This window comes from Zosterops lateralis (genome assembly GCF_965231275.1).
Source record: "Zosterops lateralis genome assembly, chromosome: 2".
Taxonomy (NCBI): Eukaryota; Metazoa; Chordata; class Aves; order Passeriformes; family Zosteropidae; genus Zosterops; species Zosterops lateralis.
In genome coordinates, this window is record NC_139763.1 from 1116783 (window position 1) to 1144263 (window position 27481).

A 27481-nucleotide genomic window follows, 5' to 3' on the forward strand; every position below is an offset into this window, starting at 1 on the left:
TAATCATCTCCTTTGGGATTTGAAATAAAGCCTAATAAAGTTTAAAAAAAAAATCAATTTACAACTGTTACTTTGGAATTGATTCCCCAGGGCTGGAGGACGAGGAGGGAAGGGGCTGTACATGGTGTGGGGGCTGTGGGTGAGGAGGGAGGTCACACAGCTCCAGCCAGGGAAGGCAGAGGAAATAAAGACATGGAGGGGAGAGATCAGTGCCTGTGCAGGGAATCAATATCACATTATTGATCAGAGCAGTTGGATCACTGCCAGACAGACCACAGAGGGAGATCTGTCCCAAATCGAGTATCCATCTCCATTACAGGCACCTTCATCCAGACTCTGAGATTTTGCCGTGTGAGGCTGATGTGAAATGGGATTTCACAGACTCACACATGGTTTGGGTTGGAGGGACCTTATATCTCACCCAGTGCCACCCCTGCCATGGCAGGGACACCTCCCACTGTCCCCAATGTCCAGCCTGGCCTTGGGCACTGCCAGGGATCCAGGGGCAGCCACAGCAAATCTGGGCACCCTGTGCCAGGGCCTGCCCACCCTGCCAGGGAACAATTCCTGCCCCAGATCCCATCAAATCCTACTCTGAAGCCATTCCCTGTGTCCTGTCCCTCCATCCCTTGTCCCCATTCCCTCTGCAGCTCTCCTGGAGCCCCTTTAGGCCCTGCCAGGGGCTCTGAGCTCTCCCTGGAGCTTCTCCTCTCCAGGTGAGCACCCCCAGCTCTCCCAGCCTGGCTCCAGAGGGGCTCCAGCCCTGCAGCAGCTCTGTGGCTCCTCTGGACTGGCTCCAGCAGCTCCATGACGTTGTTGTCCCACTCGTGCAGCAGCAGATCCTGTCTGGGGTTACTCTGGGAAGCTCCTGCTGTTCTGCCACTGAAACGGATCCCTTGGAAGGATGAATTCCCCTTGGAGGCACCAGATCAGTTTTACAGCTCGAGCACCGTCCACGTAACACATTTTCTCCTTTACAGGTTTAAAAACAGGTTTAAAAAGGAATTCCAAACCTGAAGAGCCAGCCTGGCCCCCACCATGGATTTTCCAAGGGGGTGTAACGAAAGCTGTGAGCTCAGGGAAAAGGCTGGGAACGGAAATTTGGGATACTGAGACATCCAAGAGAAGCACACGGAGGAGAAAGGAAGAGGAGGGGACAGGAGCAGAGCCCCTCAAGGATCTGCTCACAACCCCTCGCGTTCCTGAGGCTCCGCGGAGGACACTCCATGTCCCTGCTCCTCCTGTGGGCTCAGCCTTTGGCTCTCCCTCCTCCAGCAGGTTCTTCCATGGGCTCCGAGCCACACGGCCCCACTGGCCACGAGCTGCAGGGCCGGGGGGAAGGCGCGGAGCTCGGCCTCCCGCAGCCGCTCCTCCAGCGACGCCTCCGTGTCCCCGGGCAGCGGCTCCCGGCGGATGGCGGCCCCGGCACTCGGCTCCTCCTGCGGGCACAGAGAGCTCGGCAGGGGCCGGGCAGCACCTGGGGAACGGGCTGGGGGTGTGGATGGAGGACAGGGCTGGGGCCGTGAGGGGACGACGGGCGCCCTGAGGGGACACCGCCCTGAGGGGACGTCGCCATGAGGGGGACGCAGCCCTGAGGAGGACGCAGCCCTGAGGGCACCGGCGCCCTGAGTGGGATGGGCACCCTGAGGAGGGGATGTTGCCCTGAGGGGGACACAGCCCTGAGGAGGGGACGGGCACCCTGAGGGGGACACAGCCCTGAGGGGGACGCAGCCCTGAGGGGGACGCAGCCCTGAGGGGGACGCAGCCCTGAGGGGCACGGCGCCATGAGGGGACGCTGCCCTGAGGGGACGGGCGCCCTTGAGAGGGACACCGCCCTGAGGGGGACGGCGCCATGAGGGGGACGCGCGTCCTGAGTGGGACGGGCGCCCTGAGGGGGACACCGCCCTGATGGGACACAGCCCTGAGGGGGGGACATCGCCCTGAGCGGACGCAGCCCTGAGGGGGACGGGCGCCATGAGGGGACGCTGCCCTGAGGGGGACGCCACCCTGAGGGGACGGAGCCCTGAGGGGACGGGCGCCGTGAGGGGGACACCGCCCTGAGGGAACGCCGCCATGAGGGGACACCGCCCTGAGGGGAAGGGACGCCGCCCTGAGGGGGACACAGCCCTGAGGGGGACACCGCCCTGAGGGGACGGTGTCCTGAGGGGACGGCAGCCCTGAGGGGGATGCCACCCTGAGGGCACCGCCGCCCTGAGGGAACACGCGCCCTGAGGGAGACGCCACCCTGAGGGTCCAGCGCCCTGAGGGAGACGGGCGCCGTGAAGGGACGCAGCCCTGAGGAGGGGACGCTGCCCTGAGGGGGATACAGCCCTGAGGGGGACACAGCCCTGAGGGGGACCAGCCACCCTGAGGGGGACCAGCCACCCTGAGGGGGGGACATCGCCCTGAGCAGACGCAGCCCTGAGGGGGACGGGCGCCATGAGGGGACGCTGCCCTGAGGGGGACACAGCCCTGAGGGGAGGGCGCTGGCGCCTCAGGAGTGCAGCGGGAGGAGACTTGCACTGCTGATGTCTTAAATTTCATCTTTCCTATTTTCCAGATTCTCTACTGCCTTAGTGTGTGACTCTGAACTTCATATAAAGTGTTAGCTGGGTCTCCTCACAGCTCAGACAGAACAATCCTTTTCCAGCCCCAGAACCAAGGGCACCATTGCAGCTTCAGGCCCAGAAAGTGCAAACAGCAAATTGAGGAGAGCAAACTGAGAGGATGGGACTTCATAACCTGAAGCTGGAATTGGACAATTAACCCCAATATAAATAAATAAATAACCCAAAACTTATAAAAAGTGTAAAAACTCATGACCCACTGTCCATCTTGGGGGTAGCCCTGGCCAGGCTCTTGTATTGCCCTTTTGAAGGCCTTTTAATAAATCCCTACTTTATTCCTTTAACTCTGTCCAGCCTCTCAAGATCCAGGGAGCCTCTCAAGGCACCACTGGCACATTCTGAGAGGAGGAGAAATGGAAAAAAACCCACACCAAAATGCAAGAGAAGAGGACAGAGCTTCAAGCAATACCAAATTGTCCTGATTTTTACTGGTAACAGTCCCAAGGTCCCCACACGTTCCTGTTACCTTGGCCTGTTTCTGCCCCCAGAAAGAAAAGAAAAAAACCCAAATTCCTAACTTTCAAATTTTCCTAACTTCCCAATTCTGAGGCCACTCACCAGGACGAAATGCACAGTGCAGCCTGCGACTTTGAATTCACTTTCCAGGGGCTCTTGATGGGCATTTCCATCCTTGATGAGTGGAAAAAATGATGGAGAAGCACTCAAAATTTTCCCTGGGCATGAGTGTCAGAGGAAAAAAAAAAAAAAAAGATAATTTAAACTGAATTTCCTTAAAAATAAAATGAGGTGTGATCATCAGTCGAAACCCTGGAGCTGGAACTAACTCACTGCTCACCCTTCCCTCACTTGGGGCACACACGGAGCTGTGTCAGGGTGTGCAGGGCACAACAGGAGGGAGAAATCCCTCCTGGGAATGGATAAATCAGTGTTTTTTTTCCATTTCTCCAAGTGGGAACTGCAGGGGGTGAGTTCAGCACAGCTCCCTGGCAAAGGATGGGCTCAAACTCCTCCCCTGGGGAAGGCACAGACCCACCCCATGCCCCCATTTTACCCCTCTCTCACTGCTGGGGCAGCACAAGGGGCTCCTCTGGCAATCCTCAGCCAGAATCCCACCACTGTCCCATTATAAATATTATATGATTGGCTTTTTGCAAATATCAAAATGAATACTGTGTGTGTTATGTTAGAAACTTATGCCATAATAATATATATATTTTAATAATAGTGTGAAAAGTATTTTTTTAGGCTATAGCATAATATTAAAATAGAAACTCTGTGATGTAAGATGCTTTCTAGTGACATCTGAACCAGCTCAAGAAATGAGAAAGACAGTTAAGAAATTCTTTACATGATCCTATCTGAACAGAGACAAGCAAGGACATCAAGGACTCCAAAAAGAATTTATTGCCTTTGTTATCAAAAGATTTGCGACTTTGTGGAGCCACAAAAAATTTATGTGCAAGAAAGAATGGTGGGGGAGAAAATATGTAATTAAGCAGAAACATCTAAAGTCAAAAGGAATGTTTAAATCACTGTATGAAATTTATGAATATGCAATAACCGCTGGTATTTAAAGGAAAGATCTTTTGTTAGCAAGCTGTGCCTTGGGTGGAAGCACCAGGCACCCAGATGTCTGTAATTCTGCTTTCTTATGCCTCTTATTGTCTTATTTTTATTATTATTAAATTTTTAAAATTTTAACAAAAAGTGAACCACATTTTTCACAGTCCCACTGCCAGAGGGAAGGGAAGCAGAATCCCACCACAGTCCCACTGCCAGAGGGAAGGGAAGCAGAATCCCAACCCAGTCCCACTGCCAGAGGGAAGGGAAGCAGAATCCCAACCCAATCCCACTGCCAGAGGGAAGGGAAGCAGAATCCCAACCCAATCCCACTGCCAGAGGGAAGGGAAGCAGAATCCCAACCCAGTCCCACTGCCAGAGGGAAGGGAAGCAGAATCCCAACACAGTCCCACTGCCAGAGGGAAGGGAAGCAGAATCCCAACACAGTCCCACTGCCAGAGGGAAGGGAACAGAATCCCACCACAGTCCTGTTGCCAGGGACTTCTCCCTACTGGAATATCAGCAGTGCCAGCAGGGATTTAATCAAAGGACAAGGAACTCTGATAATGGAATCCTGGTGAGACCAACCAGCCCTGCTTTGGTTTCTCATTTGCATTTCATTTCTTACCTTTCCATTTTTGGAGGAAAGGGCCGGACAGAACTCTCATGAATCCTGACAGACAGATCAGCTCCACAGAGAATTCCTCCAGGACTCGGTCAATGGTGCTGTCGAATTCCGAGCGGCTCCCGTACAATTTGTGATCAATCACCTGGTGCAGGGAAACACAACAAAAGCCACATCAAGGAAACAGCTTGGTGGGATTGAGAGAAGCTGCTTGGGCAACAAAGAGGAACAAACTGAATTAATTCCAGGACACTCCTTGATTTGAAAGGAGGGTGCAGTGAGGTGGGGACAGTCTTTTCTGCCATGTCCCAAGTGAAACAGGGAGAGGAAATGGCCCTAAATTGCACCAGGAGAGGTTCAGATTGGAGATTAGAAGCAATTTTTCCCTTTTAAGAGTGATCAGGCACTGGAATGATTGCCCAGGGAGGTGGTGGAGTCAATTACCCTCTGGGCAAGGGTAGGAGGAGGTCCTTTATTTCTACTCCACCTCCCATTTTCAGCCCCCCAGGTGAGTGCTGATTCCTGACTCTCCTGAGGACCTTCAAACAAGGGGCTCACAAAACCTTGTGCTCTTGCCTGAGAAACTGTCAGTGAATTTTGATATCACTTTTTTTTTTTTTTTTTTTTTTTTTTTTTTTTTTTTTTAGAGATGAGCAAGAAAAATGTCACATAAATCCAGCTTAGGAGTTGAAGAAAGTACTGAACCCTTTCCTGCAGGGACTCTAGCAGAGCTTATTTCTATCTGTGCACAGCTGGAAAAACAGCTGCTCAAACCCACATGGTGTCAGATGAGGGAGTTCCTGCTTTTGACATCCCAGGTCATGGAATGTTCTCAGACAATGCTGATGGTCCTTGCCAGGGGTTTTTGTGAAACAAACCAGAGCAAATTCCTGTCCCAAAGAGCTGTTTTGTGGCTCACAGGCAGGAGAAAACTTGAATGGTGCCACTGAAAAGGATGGGCACAATGTGAGACACAGGTTTTTATCCTGGAGAGGAGAAGCTCCAGGGAGAGCTCAGAGCCCCTGGCAGGGCCTAAAGGGGCTCCAGGAGAGCTGCAGAGGGACTGGGGACAAGGCCTGCAGGGACAGGACATAGGGAATGGCTTCCCAGTGCCAGAGGGCAGGGCTGGATGGGATCTTGGGCAGGAATTGTTCCCTGGCAGGGTGGGCAGGCCCTGGCACAGGGTGCCCAGATTTGCTGTGGCTGCCCCTGGATCCCTGGCAGTGCCCAAGGCCAGGTTGGACATTGGGGACAGTGGGAGGTGTCCCTGCTATGGCAGGGGTGGCACTGGGTGGGGCTTTAAGGTCCCTCCCAACCCAAACCATTCTGGGATCCTGTGATTCTAAGGAGGGATAAGCTCATGAGACAACACATTTCTGTGCTTTGCAGAGTCTGAAGTTTGATTTCAGCCAAACCTTGAGCCTCACTGGCTGCAATCCCAGACCCAAATCACCCATTAAAACCCTTTCCCTGGGCTGTAGCACTCACTGCCGAGCTGGGAAAAGCTCCCAGAGCCCAGTGAGGACTCCCTGTGCTCCATCCACGGGGAAAGCCTCACGCTGAAGTGAAATCACCTCAGTGCTCAGTGAACATTTCCTGACCACCCAGAAGCTCAGGGCATGAAAAGCAGAAGGGGATGTCCTTACCCTGGTGGGGATCCCGGCGCGAGCAGCGCTGCGCAGCTCCGGCACCCCAGGTCTGTTGGAGATGAGCAGCACCAGCTGGGCACAGCTGCCCGGCTCCCGTGAGGAGCTGATGAGGGCAGGCAGGGCCCTGCCTCCAGGGGGAGAGAGAAAGAGTGAGGGGACACCTGAGCACCCACAGCCCCACAGCTGCTGCTCTGACACAGATCTGCATGTCCACTCTCTCAGGTTGCAATATATAACCAAAAGCATGGATTCTAGTCCCAGTCTGTTGAAACCAGTTGAAGAGGGATGTGGACTCCATATTTTCTGAGCTTGAGAGGAGCTCGCTCTTCTCAAGGGAAACTTTTCAACAGTTTTCATTTTCCCAAAACAACCTTGTGTAAACATTATTCCTTTCCCATAACAACAGGTGTTGTTTGCTATTTCTGTTACTTGCCCAATAGGAGAGGTGTCAGTCCTATGGGCCAATAAGGTGCCTTTTTGTGCAGCATGTTATAAAAGGGCTGAATGAATTGTAAATAAAGCCTGATGATTTCTACTGCCTCCTGACTGGAGTCAAGCATCTTTATTTTGTTTCCTATTTCGACAGAGGGTTTTTTTCTGGGGGGAGGGGGCGAGTGCCTTCTGTTAAACCAGGTGGGACCATGTTCTTTATCCCTTCTTTATCCCTGTCCCATCCTCCCTCCAGGGGATCTCTGCTGTCCATGGGCCATCCAGGCTCACTGCAGGGCTGATACAATTCCATCAGCCCATGGGGAGATGCTCCACCCAGGGGGAGGAGCCCAGCATTCCCACCTGGATCAAACCTGGCATTCAGAACAGCAGCACAGCCTGTTTGCACTGGATTCCCAGAGGGAAACCAGACCCAGCTCAGCACCACTGGACCCTTGTACAGGGTCATCTCTGCTCCCACAGAACCACATCTGGCACTGCAGGAGGGCTGGGCTGGGCTGACACCAACACCCTGAGCAACAGGGGGTCAGGCTGTATTCTGACTCTGTCAGTGTTTCTAGGATTTTTTTGATTGCTTGTTTGCTTGCTTTACTACATTTGTAGTTTTTAATATTCCTAGTAAAGAGCTGTTATTCCTATTCCCAAATCTTTGCCTGAAGGCCCTTAATTGCAAAATTATAATAATTCAGAGGGATGAGGTTTACATTCTCCATTCCAAGGGAAGCTCCAGCTTTCCCTGGCAGACACCTGTCTTTCCAAACCAAGACATCCACAAACAGCACTGAGGGTGGGGGCACTGACAGAGCTCAGTTTTTAAGCAGTGCAACACAACTCCTTGACTTGCAGTCAAAGTGGAACCCTGGAGTTTGAAGGGTCTGGAGATTCCAGTGAAGGAAAGGCCAGGTGGACACACCTGAACCAGGCTCTCCAGAATGTGTAAGGGCATTCTCTGTGCCAGGACAAGTGACAGCTCACCTGCTCCAGAGACAAGAACAGCCACCTTCACCTTTCTCTTCTTGGGCTGGGGCTGGCTCTGGGCAGTGCTGTCATTCAGCTGCTGGGGGCTGCTCAGCTGCAGGGCCTCTGCAAGATTCTCCACTTCAATGCGAGAACCTGCTCCAAACACACCAGGAAAGTGTCAGATTTTACCTTTCCTCCTAAAGTGACTTTGTGGAATTTATTAATAATGTTTCAATGACAAGAAATTCTATCAGCAATGAATTTATGCTGGCACAGATAGAGCTCCAAAGGGATTCAGTGCTTGAACAGCCCAGATCTCAGGAGCTGAGCTGGTCTCTGGTGTTGCCTGCTCACAGAGTTGTTCACAAAGGCCCAGGCGTGGCTTTCTCCAGGATTAGTCCCATCTTTTATACCTCTCATGTTCCAAAAGGACACTAAAAATGATGCTGACGGAGCTGAGGTGACATTTTGGCTGCCCAAACTGTTAGGTTTCCAGAGGGATTTTGGTTCCTGTCCTGCTGGATGTCAGTCTGTGACAGACAAGGATTCAGACTGACCATTACCACACATGACTGCACAAAGCTGTGGCCTGTCCTCAACCTTTACATGGATCTGTGTGAGCTGGGAAGGGATGGATAGGAGGGGAACTGATAACCATGAGTGTGGTAAAATATCCACTGATTTTTGGAACAATCGGCACAGGGATTTCCTGAAGCCTCAGGGAGGGGAAGAGGTTATCCAGGTGCTGCCACTCTGAAACAAGAGCTCATTTCTCATTTATTTAATGCTGAAATGTAGATGTGGAGCTGTCCAGTAGCCTCTATCTCAGTGAAACAACAGGAAAGTGCTGTGAATTACACAAACTTTGGAACAGGGAGTGTCTTCAGTCCCATGAGGACACCTGCTCACCTGTGTGACAAGGAGCAACCACCTTCCCAATCAGCCAGGCCTCCTGTTGCCTCTGGATGTCCTGGAGAACATGCTGGGCCAGCTCCTTCTGCACCACCAAGACAGCCCCAATCCCACAGGGGAAGGTCTGAGCCATCTCCTCTGCAGAGAGATTCCCCTCCTTGTAGAGCCAGCAAAAGATTTCAGGGATCTTCCAGCTGAGAGCATCTGGAAAAGATTGAAATTTGTGTGTGGGCAGCACAAATGTTTGCTTTTGTTTATTATTTACTATCTGCAGTGCCAGTGATGTGTCACAAGAGCTGGTAGAGATCAATTCTTGTCACAGAATCCCTGAGGCTGGAAAAGCCCTCCCGAATATCCCAGCTGTGCCCACCCTGTCCCCAGCCCAGAGCTCTGAGTGCCACCTCCAGGTGACACCTCCAGGGATGGGCACTCCAAAGCTCCCTGGGCAGCCCCTGCCAAGGCCTGAGCCCCTTTTCCATGGGGAAATTCCTGCTGATGCCCAACCTGAAGGGACCTTAAATCCCATCTCAATCCATCCCCTGCCATGGCAGGGACACCTTCCACTATCCCAGGCTGCTCCAAACCCCAGTGTCCAACCTGGCCTTGGAAATTTCTTTCTTTCCTTTCCAATTTCATTTTAGAGAAACCCAACACACAGACACCTTTCTTTCCTCCTCCCCATCCCCACTGTGTTTCTAGACTCACATGAACATGGTTTACTTTTTTTAACTTTTTAATTCTTTAGCTCCCAATTTTAGCTCCATCAGACAAAGTTCTGCCTCACTCACAGCTGTCAGATGTTGTAGAGATGCTACCAAAAAAGTGCATTAAATGTCTGTCTGTGTAGCAAATGCTGCAAATTTATTCTCCCACTAAACCTCAGTATTTGGTGAAGATGTGTTGTTTGGAGAGGTGTCCTGAGGAACACACAATCCTCTCCACCACCTTTTTGTCCTAGAGTCCAAATTTTGCCCTTAATCTCCTCTGGAGTTTCTCTTCTCCAGCAAAGAGTGGGGCTCATCCCTTGGAATAGGAATGGTTTTGGCACCCACTCGGGCCCGTTCCCCTCTGCAGGGACATCTCTGAGGATTCCACAGCTGAAGCTGGAAGGTCAAGGCTGTGCTGTGCCTGAGTTTTGTCCCACAGGAACATTCACAGAATCACTGGGTTGGAAGAGACCTCAAGATCATCGAGTCCAACCCAGCCCCAACACCTCAACTAAACCCTGGCACATCCAGTCTGCTTTAAACACATCCAAGGATGGTGATTCCACCACCTCCCCAGGTAGACCATTCCAATACTTTATTACCCTTTCTGTAAAAAACTTTTTCTGCTATCCAGCCTGTATTTCCCTTGGTGCAGCCTGAGGCTGTGTCCTCTCCTTCTGTCAGTGCTGCCTGGAGAGAGACCAACCCCCACCTGAGCACAGCCACCTTTCAGGGAGTTGTAGAGAGTGATGAGGTCACCTCTGAGTCTCTTTTTCTCCAGGATAAACAACCCCAGCTCCCTCAGTCTCTGGTACTTACCCAGGACAGCATTGACGTGCTCGGGCAGGACCCTGGAGATGCCCCCCAGGAGCCCCTGAGCTGTGGGGGCAAAGCCCTTCACGTGCCCTGAGCGAAGGACGGGCAGCAGAGCTGGGCTGAACATTTTCCCTGGGGTCAGCAAAACATCTCCTGCAAACAACAGCATCAGCTCAGTCCTTCTGTTTAAAACCTCGTGAGAGGTTTAGAATCAAAACCTCCCAGACTGAGTTGGGTTGGGAGGAACCTCAAAGCCCATCCAGTGCCACCCCTGCCATGGCAGGGACACCTCCCACTGTCCCCAATGTCCAACCTGGCCTTGGGCACTGCCAGGGATCCAGGGGCAGCCACAGCTGCTCTGGGCACCCTGTGCCAGGGCCTGCCCACCCTGCCAGGGAACAATTCCTCCCAAGATCCAGCCTAAATTTCACCTCTTTCAGTTTGTACTCATTCCCCCTGTGTCCTGTCCCTCCATGCCCTGTCCCCAGTCCCTCTGCAGCTCTCCTGGAGCCCCTTTGGGCACTGGAAGTGGCTCTGAGGTTTGCCAGAGCCTTCCATTCGCCAGGCTGAATTCACTGAATTTGTTTCAAAGGTCGTGGAGTGTTTTTGGGAATGCTCCCCTGAACAGATTCCTTTCCTGGTCCTTGTGGAAGGCCTTGGCAAGGAGGCAGAAGTGCTGCCCACCCTTGCAGAGCAGTGGACACCAGCCCAACCTCTTGATTAACCCAGGGATGGGTAGGAACAGCCCTGGGCAGCACCTGGCCCTGGCAATGCCCTGGGAAAAAAGAAGGATGGCACAACCCAGACCTGGCCCTGGCAATGCCCCGGGAAAAAGAAGGATGGCACAACCCAGACCTGGCCCAGGCAGTGCCCTGGGAAGAAGGAGGATGGCACAACCCAGACCTGACCCTGGCAATGCCCTGGGAAGAAGAAAGAAGGATGGCACACCCAGCCCTGACCCTGGCAGTGCCCTGGGAATAAGAAAGAAGGATGGCACACCCAGACCTGGCCCTGGCAATGCCCCGGGAAGAAGAAGGAGGATGGCACAACCCAGACCTGACCCTGGCAATGCCCCAGGAAGAAGGAGGATGGCACAACCCAGACCTGACCCTGGCAATGCCCCAGGAAGGAGGAGGATGGCACACCCAGCCCTGACCCTGGCAATGCCCTGGGAAGAAGAAAGAAGGATGGCACACCCAGCCCTGGCCCTGGCAGTGCCCTGGGAAGAAGGAGGATGGCACACCCAGCCCTGGCCCTGGCAATGCCCTGGGAAGAAGAAAGAAGGATGGCACACCCAGGGTGCTGTGCCCGCAGCTGCCCGGCGCTGGCGAGGAGCAGTGCAGGGAGGATGTCAGGAGGATCCTGCGCACGATGCCGAAGGCAGGGCCGGGGATGCCGGGGCAGCCCAGCCCCAGGAGCGCGTCCCCGTCCTGGGCTCGCTGCAGCCCTGGCAGGCGCTGGCCCCGCTCCACCGCGCCCACCACGAACCCGGCCAGGTCACAGTGCCCGGGGGGACACGGAGCCGCCACTTCTGTCACCTCCTCACCTGCCGGGGGAGAGAGGGGTCAGAGCCTCCTGCTTGTGTTCATTTGAGACTCGCAGAATCCCACAAGGATTTGGGTTGGGAGGGAGCTTAAAGCCCACCCAGTGCCACCCCTGCCATGGCAGGGACACCTCCCACTGTCCCAGGCTGCTCCAACCCCAATGTCCGACCTGGCCTTGGGCACTGCCAAGTGTCCTACAGCTTCTCTGGGAATTCCATTCCAGCCCCTCCCCACACTCCCAGGGAACAATTCCTGCCCAATATCCCATCCAGCCTGCCCTCCCTCATCTCAAAGCCATTATTGTAACACCATTTTCAATCTATGGCATCTCTTAAGGTCAGCAGCACATCCAGGGACACACAGCCTAAGAACTTTCAGACATGTTTTTGAAATCCTTCTTGGTTTGTTATTTCACCTCAGGACTCCAACAAACCAAATCTTCATGAAAGAAGAAGTGTTTTTGTCATTATTATTTCTGGTACTCACATGGCACCTCCCTGAGTATGGGAGAGGGGATGGAAACATTAACACTGAGGAACGTGAGCCTTCCAGTTCTGTTCTCCTTTGTTCAGGGATAGAGAAGGAAGAACAAGGATCCAAGTGCACAAATACTAAACCCCATCTTTCTGTGCTGACCCGTTTCACAGATAAGGAAGACTTGAAGCACAAATCCTCAGCTGGTTTTTCCACCAAACAGAAACCAACAATTCCAGGGCCACATTCTGTCTCCCAAGTCCATTTCTCTGGTGACAAATTCAACCTCAGACCCCTCAAATCTCCCAGGAGAGGAGGGTCCTTACCCAGGAAAGCACAGCCTGCACTCCTGCAAGCCTCAGCTATTCCTTCTTTGATTGTTTCCAGCACTTCAGCATCGAGTTTGCCACAGGTCAGATGGCTGAGGAAGAAGAGGGGCTCAGCCCCCTGGGCCAGGAGGTCATTGACACACAGGGCCACCAGGTCCTGCCCGATGGTGTCCAGTCTTTTACAGATCTGGGCAACCTGCAAAACAGGGTGGGAACAAGAAACAGGCAAAGCTCAATTATTAATCAGTGAAATCAGCAGAAACCTGCTTTTCTCTGAAAGGAATCACTACATGGAGGACAGGACCTGGTGCATTATCTGGTTGAAATCAAGAGAAAACAGCTCATTTTCTTGCAAACAAAAAAAGAAAAATCTAATTTGCTTTTTTTCTAATATTAGTTTGAATTCCAGCCATAGCTGCCTAGAAATTGTCATTTAGAGAGGTTTTTTTGTTTGTTTGCTTGATTTTTGGAATATTATCATTGAATCATGGAATGATTTGGGTTGGGAGGGACCTCAAAGCCCATCCAAATCCCATCCCCTTCCATGGCAGGGACACCTTCCACTGTCCCCAATGTCCAACCTGGCCTTGGGCACTGCCAGGGATCCAGGGGCAGCCACAGCAAATCTGGGCACCCTGTGCCAGGGCCTGCCCACCCTGCCAGGGAACAATTCCTGCCCAAGATCCCATCCAGCCCTGCCCTCTGGCACTGGGAAGCCATTCCTTGTGTCCTGTCCCTGCAGGCCTTGTCCACAGTCCCTCTGCAGCTCTCCTGGAGCCCCTTCAGGCCCTGGAAGGTCTTTGATAAAGCACAGAGTTCCCTCAAGGAAGCTGTTGTTTTGTTTTAGAAGAAATCCTCACAGTGTCTGCATTTCACAAGTCACAAAATCTTGGTCAGGTTTCGTTGCTCCTGCCCAGCTCACAGGGCTCCCATGGGACAAAGGTGACACAGGGAACACAGAATTATAAAATCAGAGAATTACTGAGGGTGCAGAAGACCTTCAAGATCATCAGTGAATAAAAGGAGGTACCTTTAACTGACACAGTTCCACCTGTGCAGAAAAGCCCAGGACAGAGGGATGGGCAAGGGGAAAACGTGGATAAACACCCCTGGATCCCAAATGGTGAGGGAGCAGCACCCAAACAAAGTCTGGGCTTGGATTCCTGACTGATTTCCCTGGATTTAGGATGGATTTAGGAGTGCTATGGAAACAGGCCTCCCACAGCCTTTGCTGCATGACAACACCTCCCTCCCACTGCTCCCACAGGAACACTCCAGCCAACCTTTCCTTGGCCAAGGAAGAACCTTGGGAACAGACTGTGAAGACACAGCTGGGAATGTCCTTGTGCCAAGCAGTTGGAACAAAGCCTCACTAGAGCCAGCACAATCCCTTTTTATGCTCAGAGGTGTCAGAGGATGTGAGACTTCAAAGGACCTTTGGGATGATTCTGCTCAGTCTCCTGCTGTTTGTTATCCTGGCATTAAAGGCAGAAACCATTTGAAACAAGGGACATTGTTGTGCTTGACAGTGAAAGGAGCTTCAGATCTGCACTCTGCTGATGGCTGAAAACCTTCTGATTTAATATATAAATAAATCCCCAGGTCAACTTATCCTGATTCAATGCATAAATATATCCTTGGCTCAATTTACCCCAATTCACTACATAAATACATTCCTAACTCAGCTTATCTTCTGTGTTCTTAGCTAATTAAAATTCTTTATTTCTTGGCTTCTTTAATGTTTATTTCCTCCATCCTCTGACAGAGGTACCTGCTTCTCCCTTTCCATACACAATTTATGAGGCTGAATCTGCCAGTTCTTATTTCAACAACTCCCTGTGCTCCTCCTCCAAGACAATGAACCCTCCAGTTTATAGCAGAAATTCTGGCTTTTAGTGCCTCAAATTTTCAGCTAAATTTTGGGTTATTATCATTTCACCACAAAATATCCTCACCTTCAATGAAGAATGCCCAGGCCCTGCACAAATAACCATTTACAAAGTTCAGGTGGACTCAGGGGTGTTTGTAGAGCTCAGGAGGGTGCAGAGGGTGGGACTGGCACTGGAACAGCCCTGGCAGGTGACATCAGCTTTGCTGCCAGTTACCTGCAGTTTGGGTCCAAGGCCCTTGGTCTGGGACACCAGGATGGGATCATCATAACCAGATGCCTTCAGGTCAAAGAAAGCAGCAAAGCCTCCTCCGTCTGAGCGACCTCCTGCCAGGTACAAACACGGCATGGATTGCGTTTATGGGAAATAAAACCACTCAAAACTCTCACCAAGAAAAGAAATGCAAATTATCACAGAATCCCTGAGGCTGGAAAAGCCCTCTCAGAACATCCCAGCTGTGCCCACCTTGTCCCCAGGGCAGAGCTCTGAGTGCCACCTCCAGGTGACACCTCCAGGGATGGGCACTCCAAAGCTCCCTGGACAGCCCCTGCCAAGGCCTGAGCCCCCTTTCCATGGGGAAATTCCTGCTGCTGGCCAAGCTGAGCCTCCCCTGGCCCAGCCTGAGGCCGTTCCCTCTCCTCCTGTCCCTGTTCCCTGGGAGCAGAGCCCGACCCCCCCGGCTGTCCCCTCCTGGCAGGGACTTGTGCAGAGCCACAAGGTCCCCCCTGAGCCTCCTTTTCTCCAGGGTTTCTATTACTATTATTGATTTATCTGTTTCCATTATATTCCTCTCCATTCTGCACCTCTAAGAAGCACAATCACCTCCACAGCAAGGCAGGAATTTGTTAATTAATCATAAGCGGAGTGACAATAAAATAATTTTCTTTCTTTGTGCTGATCCCAGCCCAGTTTCCCAAGCTCAGTTTCAATGCCACGAGTGCATTGCCCATCCCCTCCAGGGAAAACAGAACCAATTCACTGAGGGAATTCCCAGGTTCTGCACACTCCTACCTGCCCTGGTGCCTCTCAGAGCTAATGTTTGTGGCAGATGGCTCCAAATGTCCCTGGTCCCAGCTCCTACATGCCTGTCCTTGTACACCAGCGCCCTGTGGGGAGGGAAGGACGTGCTGGCAGCAGCAGTGACCCTTTTTCTGCAGGGCCCAGCAGAGATGGGCCAGCTGTGAGAGGCAGGAAGGAACATCTGGGCTGGGCTCATGGCCTATGCTCACGTACAGGGGCTGCTGGAGCAGCTGCAGACCCCGGAGGCCAATGTCCCTCCTGAAGGTGGCCCCCTGGAAGTGGATGGTGGCCACACCTCTGTTGGCTTCTCTCACGGCTTCCATCAGGTCCTGCCTGACTGCAGTGATGGACAGGACTCTGCCACCACTTGTCACCACCCTGCCGTCCTTCAGCGCTGTGCCCCCATGGAACACCTGCAGCCCCAACTCCTGGGCTTGCAGGATCCCTGCAGAAACAAAGGGAATTCTCTGAGGGTTTGGAATTGTATTCTCTGGTGACTCAAATCTCAGAATCAAGGTGGGAAGAGCCCCTGAGGATCAGGCAGTGCCACCCCAGCAGCACCAGCATCAGCCCAAAGCCTGTCCCCAAGGGCCACCTCCAGCCTCCTCCTGAACACTCCCCCAGACAGTGACTCCAAACCTCCCTGGGCAGCTCATCCCAAGGCCTGACCACTCTGCCAGGGAAATTTCCTTGCCCAATCTCCACCCTGAGCCTCCCTTGGTGCAATTTGAGGCCATTTCCTCTCCTCCTTTCCGCTGGGACACAGCAGCAGACCCTGACCCCCCTCACTGCCCCCTCCTGTCAGGGAGATGCGTAGGGCAATGAGGTCTCCCCTGAGCTCCTTTTCTCCAGGCTGAGCCCCCTGCTGCTCCCTGGATGTGTTTTCCAGACCTTTCCCCAGATCCATTATCTTCTGTGGACAAAACACTGAAGACTGAAGTCATTTATTCAGTAAAGGGAGAACAAAGAATTTTTCACCTTTGCTTCTTTTCTGAGAAACAGCATCATCAATGAAAGACATCCCAGTGCACTGTCCCCAGGAATCCTCTTCTGAGCCATCCAGTAAAGCATCAGGGAATTCCACACTGGTTTGGGCTGGGAGGGACCTCAAAGCCCATCCAGGACACCTTCCCACTGTCCCAGGCTGCTCCAAGCCCCAGTGTCCAGCCTGGCCTTGGGCACTGCCAGGGATCCAGGGGCAGCCACAGCAAATCTGGGAATTCCATCCCAGCCTCTCCTCACCCTCCCAGGGAAGGATTTTTTCCCAATATCCCACCTAAACTTGTCATTTCTCAGTGTGAAGCCATTCCCTGTGTCCTGTCCCTGCGGCCCTTGGGAATTGTCTCTCTCCAGGTTTCCTGGGGCTCCTTCAGGCCCTGCAAGGCCACCCTGAGCTCAGCCCAAAGCTTCTCCTGTCCAGGCTGAACAATCCCAGCTGTGCCAGCCTTTCCTCCCAGCAGAGCTGCTCCATCCCTCTGCTCATCCTGGAGCCTCCTCTGGGCTCTCTCCTTGAGCTCCACGTCTGGGGCACCCCAAATGTAAAGAAAGAAATCCCACAGGAACAGAAATACAGGATCCACCACAAGACATATCCCTGCCCTTTGCCAGGAAAGCTGTTCTCTCTCTGGGAACTGTGCAGGGATAATTTGTGCAGGGCTTTCCTGCAGGGAATCACAATCCACAGCCATTTCCTGCCTGGATTCTCCCCTCTCCCTGACATTGAACCATCAATGCTGATGTTACCTCAGCACTCCCCTGCCATTCCATCCTGCCCACTCCACACAATTCCCTACAACACCGGGACTGGTGCTCCACAAACACTCACAGGGGGCTGCTCTGACACAGGGAAGCAAAACTGTTCAAGGTTTGGAGTTTTTTTGGATTCCTGATTTGAGGGAAGGATAAGGGAAGAGGAGGAACTGCTGCCACCACCTGGGAAAACGAGAACCAAACAGTTTTCTCCTTGCTACAGGCTCAAGAGATTCTTCTCCCTGGCTGCAATGGAAATCCAACCCCTTTACACCCTGTTGTAAGGAATACTCCAAAATAAAAAAGTTTGTCAAGCCATGAAAATCAGAGCATCACAGAATATCCCGAGCTGGAAGGACACACAGGGATCATCCAGTCCAACCCGTGGCCCTGCACAGGACACCCCAACAATCCTACCCTGGGCACCCCATGGAGCATCATCTAAAAACATGGGATTCAGTGTGAATCCTGAATATCTGTGTTGAGTATCTATATGGATATTGAATATTTGTTTCTAATATCTATATTAGAAGACTGAATATCGATATCAAATATCCAAATTAACATTAAAATCTATATCTATCATATCTATAGATATTGGCTACCTGTGCAGATATTGAACATCTATATCAAATATCTATATTAATATTGAATATCTCTTTAATATCTATATGGATATTACATACCTATATCTAATATCCAAATTAATATTGAATATCTATAAATATGTATATAGAATACCTATATGAATATTGAATACTTACATCAATATTGAATACATATCTCTGATATTTATATGCCTATTGAATATCTATATCTAGTATATGTATATAGAATATCTACATGAATATTGAATATCTGCATGAATATTGAATGCCTATCTCTAATATCTATATGCATATTGAATATTTATATCTAATATATGGATATAGAATATTTACTTGAATATTGAATACCCACCTGAATATTGAATATCTAACTGAATATTGAATACCTATCTCTAATATCTATATGCATATTGAATATTTATATCTAATATATGGATATAGAATATTTACATGAATACCCTTGTCCCTTGGCTGAGTCCATTTACCTCTGGGAGCAGCAGTAAATCCAAACCCACTGCAGGACTAGGCTGTAATTAAAGAATTAACGACCTCCCAGAGTTACCTGTAACCTCCATGCCTTTGTCAGAGTCTCCAGGGTACCCTGGGCTGGCCATGACCACACACACAGCACTTCTGTTCTCTGACCAGGCTGGCATGCAGCTGCAGAGTTTGCCATCTATTGCTGCTTGGATCACTTCATAAAAATCATTTTCAAGCAGAGGGAGAATTACCTGCAAGTGGAAGTTAATTTTTATTTTGTTACCTTGCTGAAATTCACCTTAGGGAAAAATCAGTTGATGGAATAAAACCTGTATGAGCCAAGCCAGTAGATTTGGAGACTCTGGGTGAGTATTTAATTTGCAGCATCTTTTGGCACCAGACATAAATTTAGAAACACAAGGTGTGAGCTTATAGAGAAGGAACATGAATTTAGGCCCCTCCCGTTATGCTTCTATCCAGAAAAACAAAATCTAACAAAACTAGTTAATCTGAATGAATTAATAATTCACAGGGGCTGACAAGCCAAACTTTTAAGTGACCTCAGACATTGTCTAAGATGTCCACATCCAGATCTTTCCCTAGAAATAAACTACAACAGTAAGAGGTAAAAGAATGGAGCATCTTTGATTTTCCAGTGTGTTCCACTCACCTGACACTCGGGATCCCCAAACTGGCATTTAAAGTTTAAAATCTTCACCCCCTCTTTGGTCAGCATCAAACCTGCTTGCAGCACACCTGGACACAAAGAGCACAGCCAAAAAAATGAACTTCAACATTTCTTTCTTTCCTTTCTTTCAAGAACTCCTTTAAATGACAAAGAGCATTTTGGAGTGCGGGGTTCATTTCTGCAAATCAGAAGGCATTAGGAGCAAGAGCTCTGCAAGCACTCAGATGCAAGTCATAATAATTCCCAAATATCTGTAAAAGTGACAAGCAGCCACCTGAGGGACAGGGCACCACATTTTAAACCCCACAAAGCAAAAGTTCTCTGGCTCCATGCACCCAGCTCCATCCTTACTCAACTCCTACTCGATTCTTACTCAACTCCCACTCCACCCTTACTCAGGCATTGCAAAAAAGGCCCCAAAAAGCAGAAACTGAAGATGTAGGTGGGAGGGCCAACTCTTCAGAGGTCTGAGATCTCTCCAGCCCTTGGCAGTGACACCAGTGGGCACCACTTGCCTTTTCCAAAACAGCCTCTGGATGAAGATCTGGTGAAAATGGACATTGTTGTGTGTAGGAGTGAGCAGTACAGCAGGACTGGAGTATATGTGTGCCCTGAACTGCAAATAAATCTGATTTTTTTTAGTAAAATCATGGTGTTTTAAGGAGAAAAGGCCAAAGTTCTCTCCCAAACAAAGAGCCATGAAGTAAATGAGTTCACAGCTTCACACTGCATGAAAAATGAGCTGCTGCTGTGGTTTGTTTTTTTATTTAAACAAATACGATCTGGGATTCAGAAACAGCCTGTGACAATGGAAGAGACTTGGGTAGGAGCTTACCTTGGTCTTCAGGTGCTCACTCACCTACATAGGCTGCTCCTTCTTGTCTCAAGCTGTCCACAATGTGCTGGAGGATATCCCTGATTTGCTCTAGAAGAGCTTCTGGAACCTGACAACCAAATTAAAGCCACTGAGGCAGTGATGATGATGATGCCTGAAGTTTTAGCTCTGATGTATTTCAGGTTCTGTGGTGGCCAGGGGTGCAGCTCTGAGCTCACAGTCAGTGTCACTCAGCTCTGCACACAGCAGGGACACAAAACAAATCCTTTTCCTGCTGCACACCAAGGACAACTGGGACAAGTTTTCAGGCCCCAAAAAAATCATAAACAACAGAGGGTTGAGGGGAGAGAACAAGGAGGATGAAACTTCATAACCTGAGCTGGAATTGGACAATTCAACCCCAAGGTGCAAATGGTCCAAAACTTATCACAGTGTGAGACCTCCTGACCTGGTGTCTATTTTGTGTCCATTTTGTGACCATTTTGTGCCCAGTTTGGGTCCATTTTGTGTCCATTTTGTGTCCATTTTGGGTCCACCTTGGGTGTAGCCCTGGCCAGACTCTTGTCCTGACCAGGGTGTACCTTAAAGGCCTTTTAATAAATATCTGCTTTATTTTCCAGCTCTGTCCAGTCTCTGTTCCAGCTCAGCCTTCCTAAGGCCATCAGTGGCCTCTGCAGGCCTTGCTGGAAGGACTGGGCTGAGGACATCCCTGAGATCTTTGCTGCTGTCCCACCCCAAGCTCTGCTCCTCCCCTTGGGCTGCTGCTGTCTGAAGGGTGGAAATCTCACTCCTCTCCCTCCCAAGGTGATTTGGGTGCTCCTGAAGGAGGTCTGGGACTGGCAGCTTGGGCTGAACACAGTCAGAGTGTTCCTGTCCTTGGAGGAACTCACACTGACAATGTGTTGGAGCAGCACATTTGGAGCAGAGCTGTAAAAACCCACAAGGAACCCCAGGTTATGTTCAGGGCACAAAGATCCCAGGCACACAGGGAACTCTGCAGAGATTTCTGACTAAATGACGCTAATGGCAGCAGAGAAACAAAAAGTTTAGGAATAATGGAAGAGTTAGAGAAGCTACTGCAGAGAATTAAACCCCAAAGAACAACAATAAAGGCTGAGGAGAGCCCGGGATGGGGAGCAGGGGCTGTACCTGAGGCACAGGGCAGTAGGATCCCATCCCTGCCGTGGTGGGACCCCGGTCCCCGTCCTGCAGCCGCTTGTGGGGCTGAGCTGGGGGCATGGAGACCACGGTGACACCGTCAGTGAAACAGGAGCACTGCAGGGACACACACGGGCACAGGGTGACAACAGAGACAACAGCCACAACAGCCACAAGAGCCTGGCCCGAGGGACAGCAGTGCCGGGCACAGGCTGAGGCTCAGCTCTGATGGAAAATGTAGAAATTGCAGAAGCCCAAACTGCAAAGGACATCAAAGCCCATCAGTGCCACCCCTGCCGTGGGCAGGGACACCTTCATGAAGCTCCCACATGGAGCATTTACCAGCAGGGATAAGGAGCCTGGGAACACAACTCACAGGCAAAGAAATGAGTCTGTTCTCCTTTAGTTATGGATATTTGACCAGAACCTTCCAAATCATCCTCAGAGAGCATTTTGCTGGGATCTGTCTGGGTAGAAATGATTCTTTAGCCCTGAACTAACAGAAAGATTCATTGAAGTATTTTTCTCCATTAAAATTTTTTGGCTTATTGAGCATCCTGAAGGAACAGATGGAAAAGAAGAGCTGGGACAGGAGAACAGAAAGATCAACCTGCTGCAGTTCACAGAATGATGGAATCACCAAAAAAATGGGTTGGAGAAACCTTAAATCTCATCCCATCCCACCCCTGCCATGGCAGGGACACCTCCCACTGTCCCAGGCTGCTCCAAGCCCCAATGTCCAGCCTGGCCTTGGCCCATTGACTTGGAGGATTCATTGTTTCTTTCTCATGTCTAAATTACCAAGAGAAATGGTGGCTGTCATTACAATCTCCTTTTGATGACTCAGATTTTGAGGCACAATGGACACATTCCTGTCCTCTGGCATGGGAATAGCCTAAAAGGGGCACTAAATATTAGCACAGAGTTACAGATGTAACAAGAATTCCCAAGGCAAAGTCCATAAAAACATGTTTTGGGTCACTTTAGGGGAAAAAACCCCAAAACATTTCCCCCTAAAATAACCACTATAAATGCAATATTATTGTTAATGTAGAAAAAAAAATCTATTGATAACATGCATTGGTTAGCATGATATAGGGCTTGGATTGCATGTTCTATATATGCATTAGATTGACATTTCTCAAAGTGCAAATAAAACAAAACAAAAACCAAACCAACAAACAAAAAACACACACCAAAAAACCAAAAAAACAAACAAACAAAAAACAACAACCAAACCAAAAAACAAAACAAAACAAAACAAAACAAAAAAAAAAAAGGAAATTTGAAACAATTCACTTGGGTGTTTATGCAGAAGCACAGCAATAATGCCAAAGAGCAAAAGCACAACATCACCCCATCAATCACATACAGAAAGTTCTTCCCCTTGAAGCAGTTCCTCGATAACAACCATGTCTCCAAACATCCTGTCCTGTAAAAGAACAAAACAAAACAGATCTCCAGTGAGCAGACATGAATCCACTGCCTAAATCCTCTCCTCATTTTCTTTTAACAAAAAAACCTCAATGTATATGAAAAGTGCCAGCTTGCTTGAATGCCAGTGGGGAAAGCAAATGGAATTTAATTTGGACAGAAGGAGGCAACACCAAAATACTCCTTATCAGGCCTGGGAGACAAGGAAAAATTATAATTTGGAGGGGCAGGGAAGTGGGACTCAAGGCTGGGACAGAAATTCAGTCACAAAAGCTCCCAGCCCTGCCTGGGGCACACAGGAGCAACCTGAGGAGACCCAGGAAAACTCTCGAGTCGAATGAACAAATTCCTCCCAAAAACACTTGCCTCCTGCAGCTGGAATTACAAACTCCCAGAGTACAGAACTCCAAGAACTTGGAGTGGCAGGGGCTAATTAAGGATTTATCCACCTGCATGATCTCCTGGACAGCCCTGCAGGCCTCCTCCTTGCTGGCTGCAATGGTCACTTCTGTCCTGGCCGCCGGACGCCGTGCCCGCACCACCCGCGCAGGGAAGTCTGTGCTTTGAGGGAAGCAGAGGGGGGGTCACACATCCCTTCTGCATCCAGGGAATGCAGGGAAATCATCACTTTAGTCCTCAGTGCCCCCCACACAGTCCCACTGTGCCTCCAGAATTTCCCCACTTAGTCTGAAACGCAAAGTAAAGCCATGAAGTTAAAAAAGAACAAAGCGTCGCCTTGTTAATTAATTTCTTTTGACTTTACCCAGTCACCCTCTGGCTTGTGAACAGCCAAATAAAATGGTTTTTTTCAAGAGCTGATTCTGCACACGAATTTCCTGTTTCCTGAAAGAACTCCTGACTCTCCTTTCCACACTGTGATTTCTGTTGGGTTAAACCTCACCCCAGTTCATACCACAGGCTCCCACCAGACTCCCCATCTCCCTGTGCACACCTGGGACAGTTTTCCCTTTGGAGCCTTGCACTTGCTGACAGAGAAGGTGTTGGCCTCATCTCCATGTGGCAGCAGCATGAACTGGGTGTTCTTACAGAGAAAAACCCGTGAAAATGTTGGTTTTATTAAAAAAACCCCAACAAACCCACATGGAGGGTTTTATGAATATAAATAAAACCCATATTATATATGGGGTTTATGACCATGAGTTTATCCCACATGGAGCATTTGCCAGCAGGGACAAAAGTCTGGGAACACAATCCACGGGCAAAGAAATGAGTCTGTTCTCCTTTAATTATGGATATTTGACCAGAACCTTCCAAATCATCCTCAGAGAGCGTTTTGCTGGTACCTGTCTGGGTAGAAATGATTCTTAGCCCTGAACTAACAGAAAGATTCATTGAATTTTTTTTTTTTCTCCATTACAGTTTTTTTGGCTTATTGAGCATCCTGAAGGAGCAGATGGAAAAGAAGAGCTGGGACAGGAGAACAGAACCTGCTGCAGTTCACAGAATGATGGAATCACAAAAGGGTTGAGTTAGAGTGACCTTAAATCTCATCCCATCCCACCCCTGCCATGGCAGGGACACCTCCCACTGTCCCCAATGTCCAACCTGGCCTTGGGCACTGCCAGGGATCCAGGGGCAGCCACAGCAAATCTGGGAATTCCATCCCAGCCTCTCCCCACCCTCCCAGGAAACAATTCCTGCCCAAGATCCCATCAAATCCTACTCTGAAGCCATTCCCTGTGTCCTGTCCCTCCATCCCTTGTCCCCAGTCCCTCTGCAGCTCTCCTGGAGCCCCTTGAGGTGCTCTGAGCTCTCCCTGGAGCTTCTCCTCTCCAGGTGAGCACCCCCAGCTCTCCCAGCCTGGCTCCAGAGGGGCTCCAGCAGCTCCACACCTGCCCCTTCACCACCTGTCTCTAACTACAGAGCCCACTAATTCAGCAGCTGCTGGAGAAGAACCAGAGTTTCCCAAGGCCTCAGTGAAGGCTCAGGAGGAGCCCAGTGTCAGCACTCACCTGGTGATGAACCTGCAGGCCTCCTGGGGGCTGCTGAAGGCTCTCCAGCGCGCCGTGGGGAGCCCGTGCCGCTGCAGGAAGGCTCTGCTGGAGCTGCTGTGGGAGGCCACACGGGCTGCCTGGGCACAGGGGCCAAAACAGCAGAGTCCTGCTGCCCGCAGGTCATCGGCGATGCCTGAGACACAGGGACACACCAAGGGCTCTTTGGGGACACCCTGAGGAACAGGGACACACCAAGGGGCTCTTTGGGGACACCCTGAGCCACAGGAACAGCACAGGGACACACCAAGGGCTCTTTGGGGACACTGTGAGCCACCAAGAGGCTCTTTAGGGACACCGTGAGCCACAGGAACAGCACAGGGACACACCATGGGGCTCCTTGGGGACACCGTGAGCCACAGGGACACCAAGGGGCTCTTTGGGGACACCCTGAGCCACAGGGACACCCAGGGGCTCTTTGGGGACACCCTGAGCCACAGGAACACCCAGGGGCTCTTTGGGGACACCCTGAGCCACAGGAACACCCAGGGGCTCTTTGGGGACACCATGAGCCACAGGGACACCAAGGGGCTCTTTGGGGACACCCTGAGACACAGGAACACACCAAAGGGCTCTTTGGGGACACCCTGAGACACAGGAACGCCAAGGGGCTCTTTGGGGACACTGTAAGCCACAGGGACATCAAGGGGCTCTTTGGGGACACCCTGAGCCACAGGAAAAGCACAGGAACACACCAAGAAGCTCTTTGGGGACACCCTGAGACACAGGAACACACCAAAGGGCTCTTTGGGGACACCCTGAGACACAGGAACACACCAAAGGGCTCTTTGGGGACACCCTGAGACACAGGAACGCCAAGGGGCTCTTTGGGGACACTGTAAGCCACAGGGACACCAAGGGGCTCTTTGGGGACACTGTAAGCCACAGGGACATCAAGGGGCTCTTTGGGGACACCCTGAGCCACAGGAAAAGCACAGGAACACACCAAGAAGCTCTTTGGGGACACCCTGAGACACAGGAACACACCAAAGGGCTCTTTGGGGACACTGTGAGCCACAGGAACAGCACAGGGACTCTTTGGGGACACCCTGAGGAACAGGGACACACCAAGGGGCTCTTTGGGGACACCATGAGCCACAGGGACAGCACAGGAACACACCAAGGGGCCCTTTGGGGACACCCTGAGCCACAGAAACACCCAGGGGCTCTTTGGGGACACCGTGAGCCACAGGAACAGCACAGGGACACACCATGGGGCTCCTTGGGGACACCGTGAGCCACAGGAACACACCAAGGGGCTCTTTGGGGACACTGTAAGCCACAGGGACACCAAGGGGCTCTTTGGGGACACCCTGAGCCACAGGAACACCCAGGGGCTCTTTGGGGACATTGTGAGCCACAGGAACACACCAAGGGGCTCTCTGGGGACACTGTGGGACAAAGTGAATTGCCACCATCCCTTTGTGACACTTCCCTTTGTCTCTGGTGATTCATTCACCATCCAAATGAGGTTCTGAGTATCCCCTGACCCTTCTCAGCCTGTTGTTTTAAGGCTCTTTAGTCCGTTACTCACCACTCTCACAGTTACCCCCTCACCCCATTTTAAAGCAGAATTCAAGGTGCTGATTTTTTCTGTCAACCCAATTATATTACTATATTATAATATTATTATATTATTATATTATGATATATTATATATTATTATAGTATAGTATAGCATTATATTATTATGTTATGTTCATTAATATAATATAATATAATAATTATCATAGTTAAGATTCATCATAAATGCATTAATAAATATAATAAATTATAAAATAATTAATGAATCTTATAATAGTTTTAATTTTAATTAATTAAATTAATTATAAAGTATAGAACTATTAATTAGAGAATGATTAATAAAATCATAATTATATTATATTATTGTCATATCACTTCTATATTTATTCATTCTATTATTATAATATGATGTAATATAATATAGTTATTATATTATGATATTATCATATAATTTCTATATTTATTCTCTCAACTTAGGTTTATTTAATTATTTTCTGAACTTACCAGCAGCCAAGAGAGCTTCTGGGCCAACTAACACAAGGCCAATGTTATGATCTTTGCAGAACTGGGTAACAATAGTGTGATTGCTCACTAATACAGCTGAAAAAGAAAAAATTATTTAAACTGTAAAGCCAAAATAAGAGACAGGAGATGAGAATGTCTTTTTTCCTTCCCCATAAAAGTGTCATTAAAATCATGAAACAGCCCTTGAAGGGCAGAGTGAAATATCAATGTAAGAATGGGAGAGTCCAGAAAGGAACTGGGAACAGCTCCAGTTTGCACTACTGTTTCTAATACACATCTGCCAACTGATTAAATCGATTTTATTTGCCATGTGTAATCAAAATATATTTATAAAAACTGATTATCACAACAATAGCAACTCTGAAAAACAAAACTTAACATTTGGAAAGAAACTCAATTTCAACAGCTGAGTAAAAATTTACTCAAAGCATTGGATGATGCAGCTGAATTCCACTGGACAGACACAGAGAGGTTTCTGCTCAGAATTAAAAACTTTGTTCCTGGGCTAAGTTTCACTGGAATTGGTCACTGAATTCAAGCACCAAAGTGGAAGAGACGAGGTGTAGAAATACAGTCTCATATAATCCTCACTAGATAAGCAGCAAGGCTACAAATCAATAGAGCGGCGTGTTTTAGGAGGGAGCTCTGAAATTTAGAAACAAAAACACAAAATAAAAAAGAAATCTGTGCCTTCAGTCATTTGTGGCACCAGTAACAGCACCTGGTACCTCCCCAGCGGGTTTTTCTCAGTTGCTGCAGTGCTGATGGCTTGGACATGGATTTTATTTCCCCCTTTTTACCTGAATTGGAGATTTTGCCGTTGTCAGCTGTCCCTGCATTTCCTGGAGCCACAAAGACGTGTTTGATGTGTGAGGACTGGGCCAACTTCCAGGCCAGGGCGTGTTCTCTGCCTCCACTGCCGATCACCAGCACCCGCTCAGCCAT

The 27481-nt window shown here is 50.0% G+C and overlaps 1 protein-coding gene across 1 annotated transcript; it reads right to left on the minus strand.

Moving 5' to 3' along the window:
* Positions 1 to 1184: 1184 nt before the first annotated feature.
* LOC310905766 (trifunctional purine biosynthetic protein adenosine-3-like) lies at positions 1185 to 27481 on the minus strand (the record flags this gene model as incomplete). Its single annotated transcript, XM_083854459.1, has 21 exons — positions 1185 to 1439; positions 3186 to 3301; positions 4777 to 4918; positions 6420 to 6550; positions 7848 to 7988; positions 8742 to 8948; positions 10271 to 10420; positions 11562 to 11813; positions 12612 to 12810; positions 14720 to 14829; positions 15515 to 15609; positions 15737 to 15968; positions 18443 to 18611; positions 19031 to 19116; positions 19908 to 19992; positions 21033 to 21158; positions 22414 to 22473; positions 22925 to 23036; positions 24449 to 24623; positions 26516 to 26611; positions 27337 to 27481. The coding sequence occupies 21 exons, from the start codon at positions 27479 to 27481 to the stop codon at positions 1185 to 1187; spliced, it is 3084 nt and encodes a 1027-aa protein (XP_083710585.1).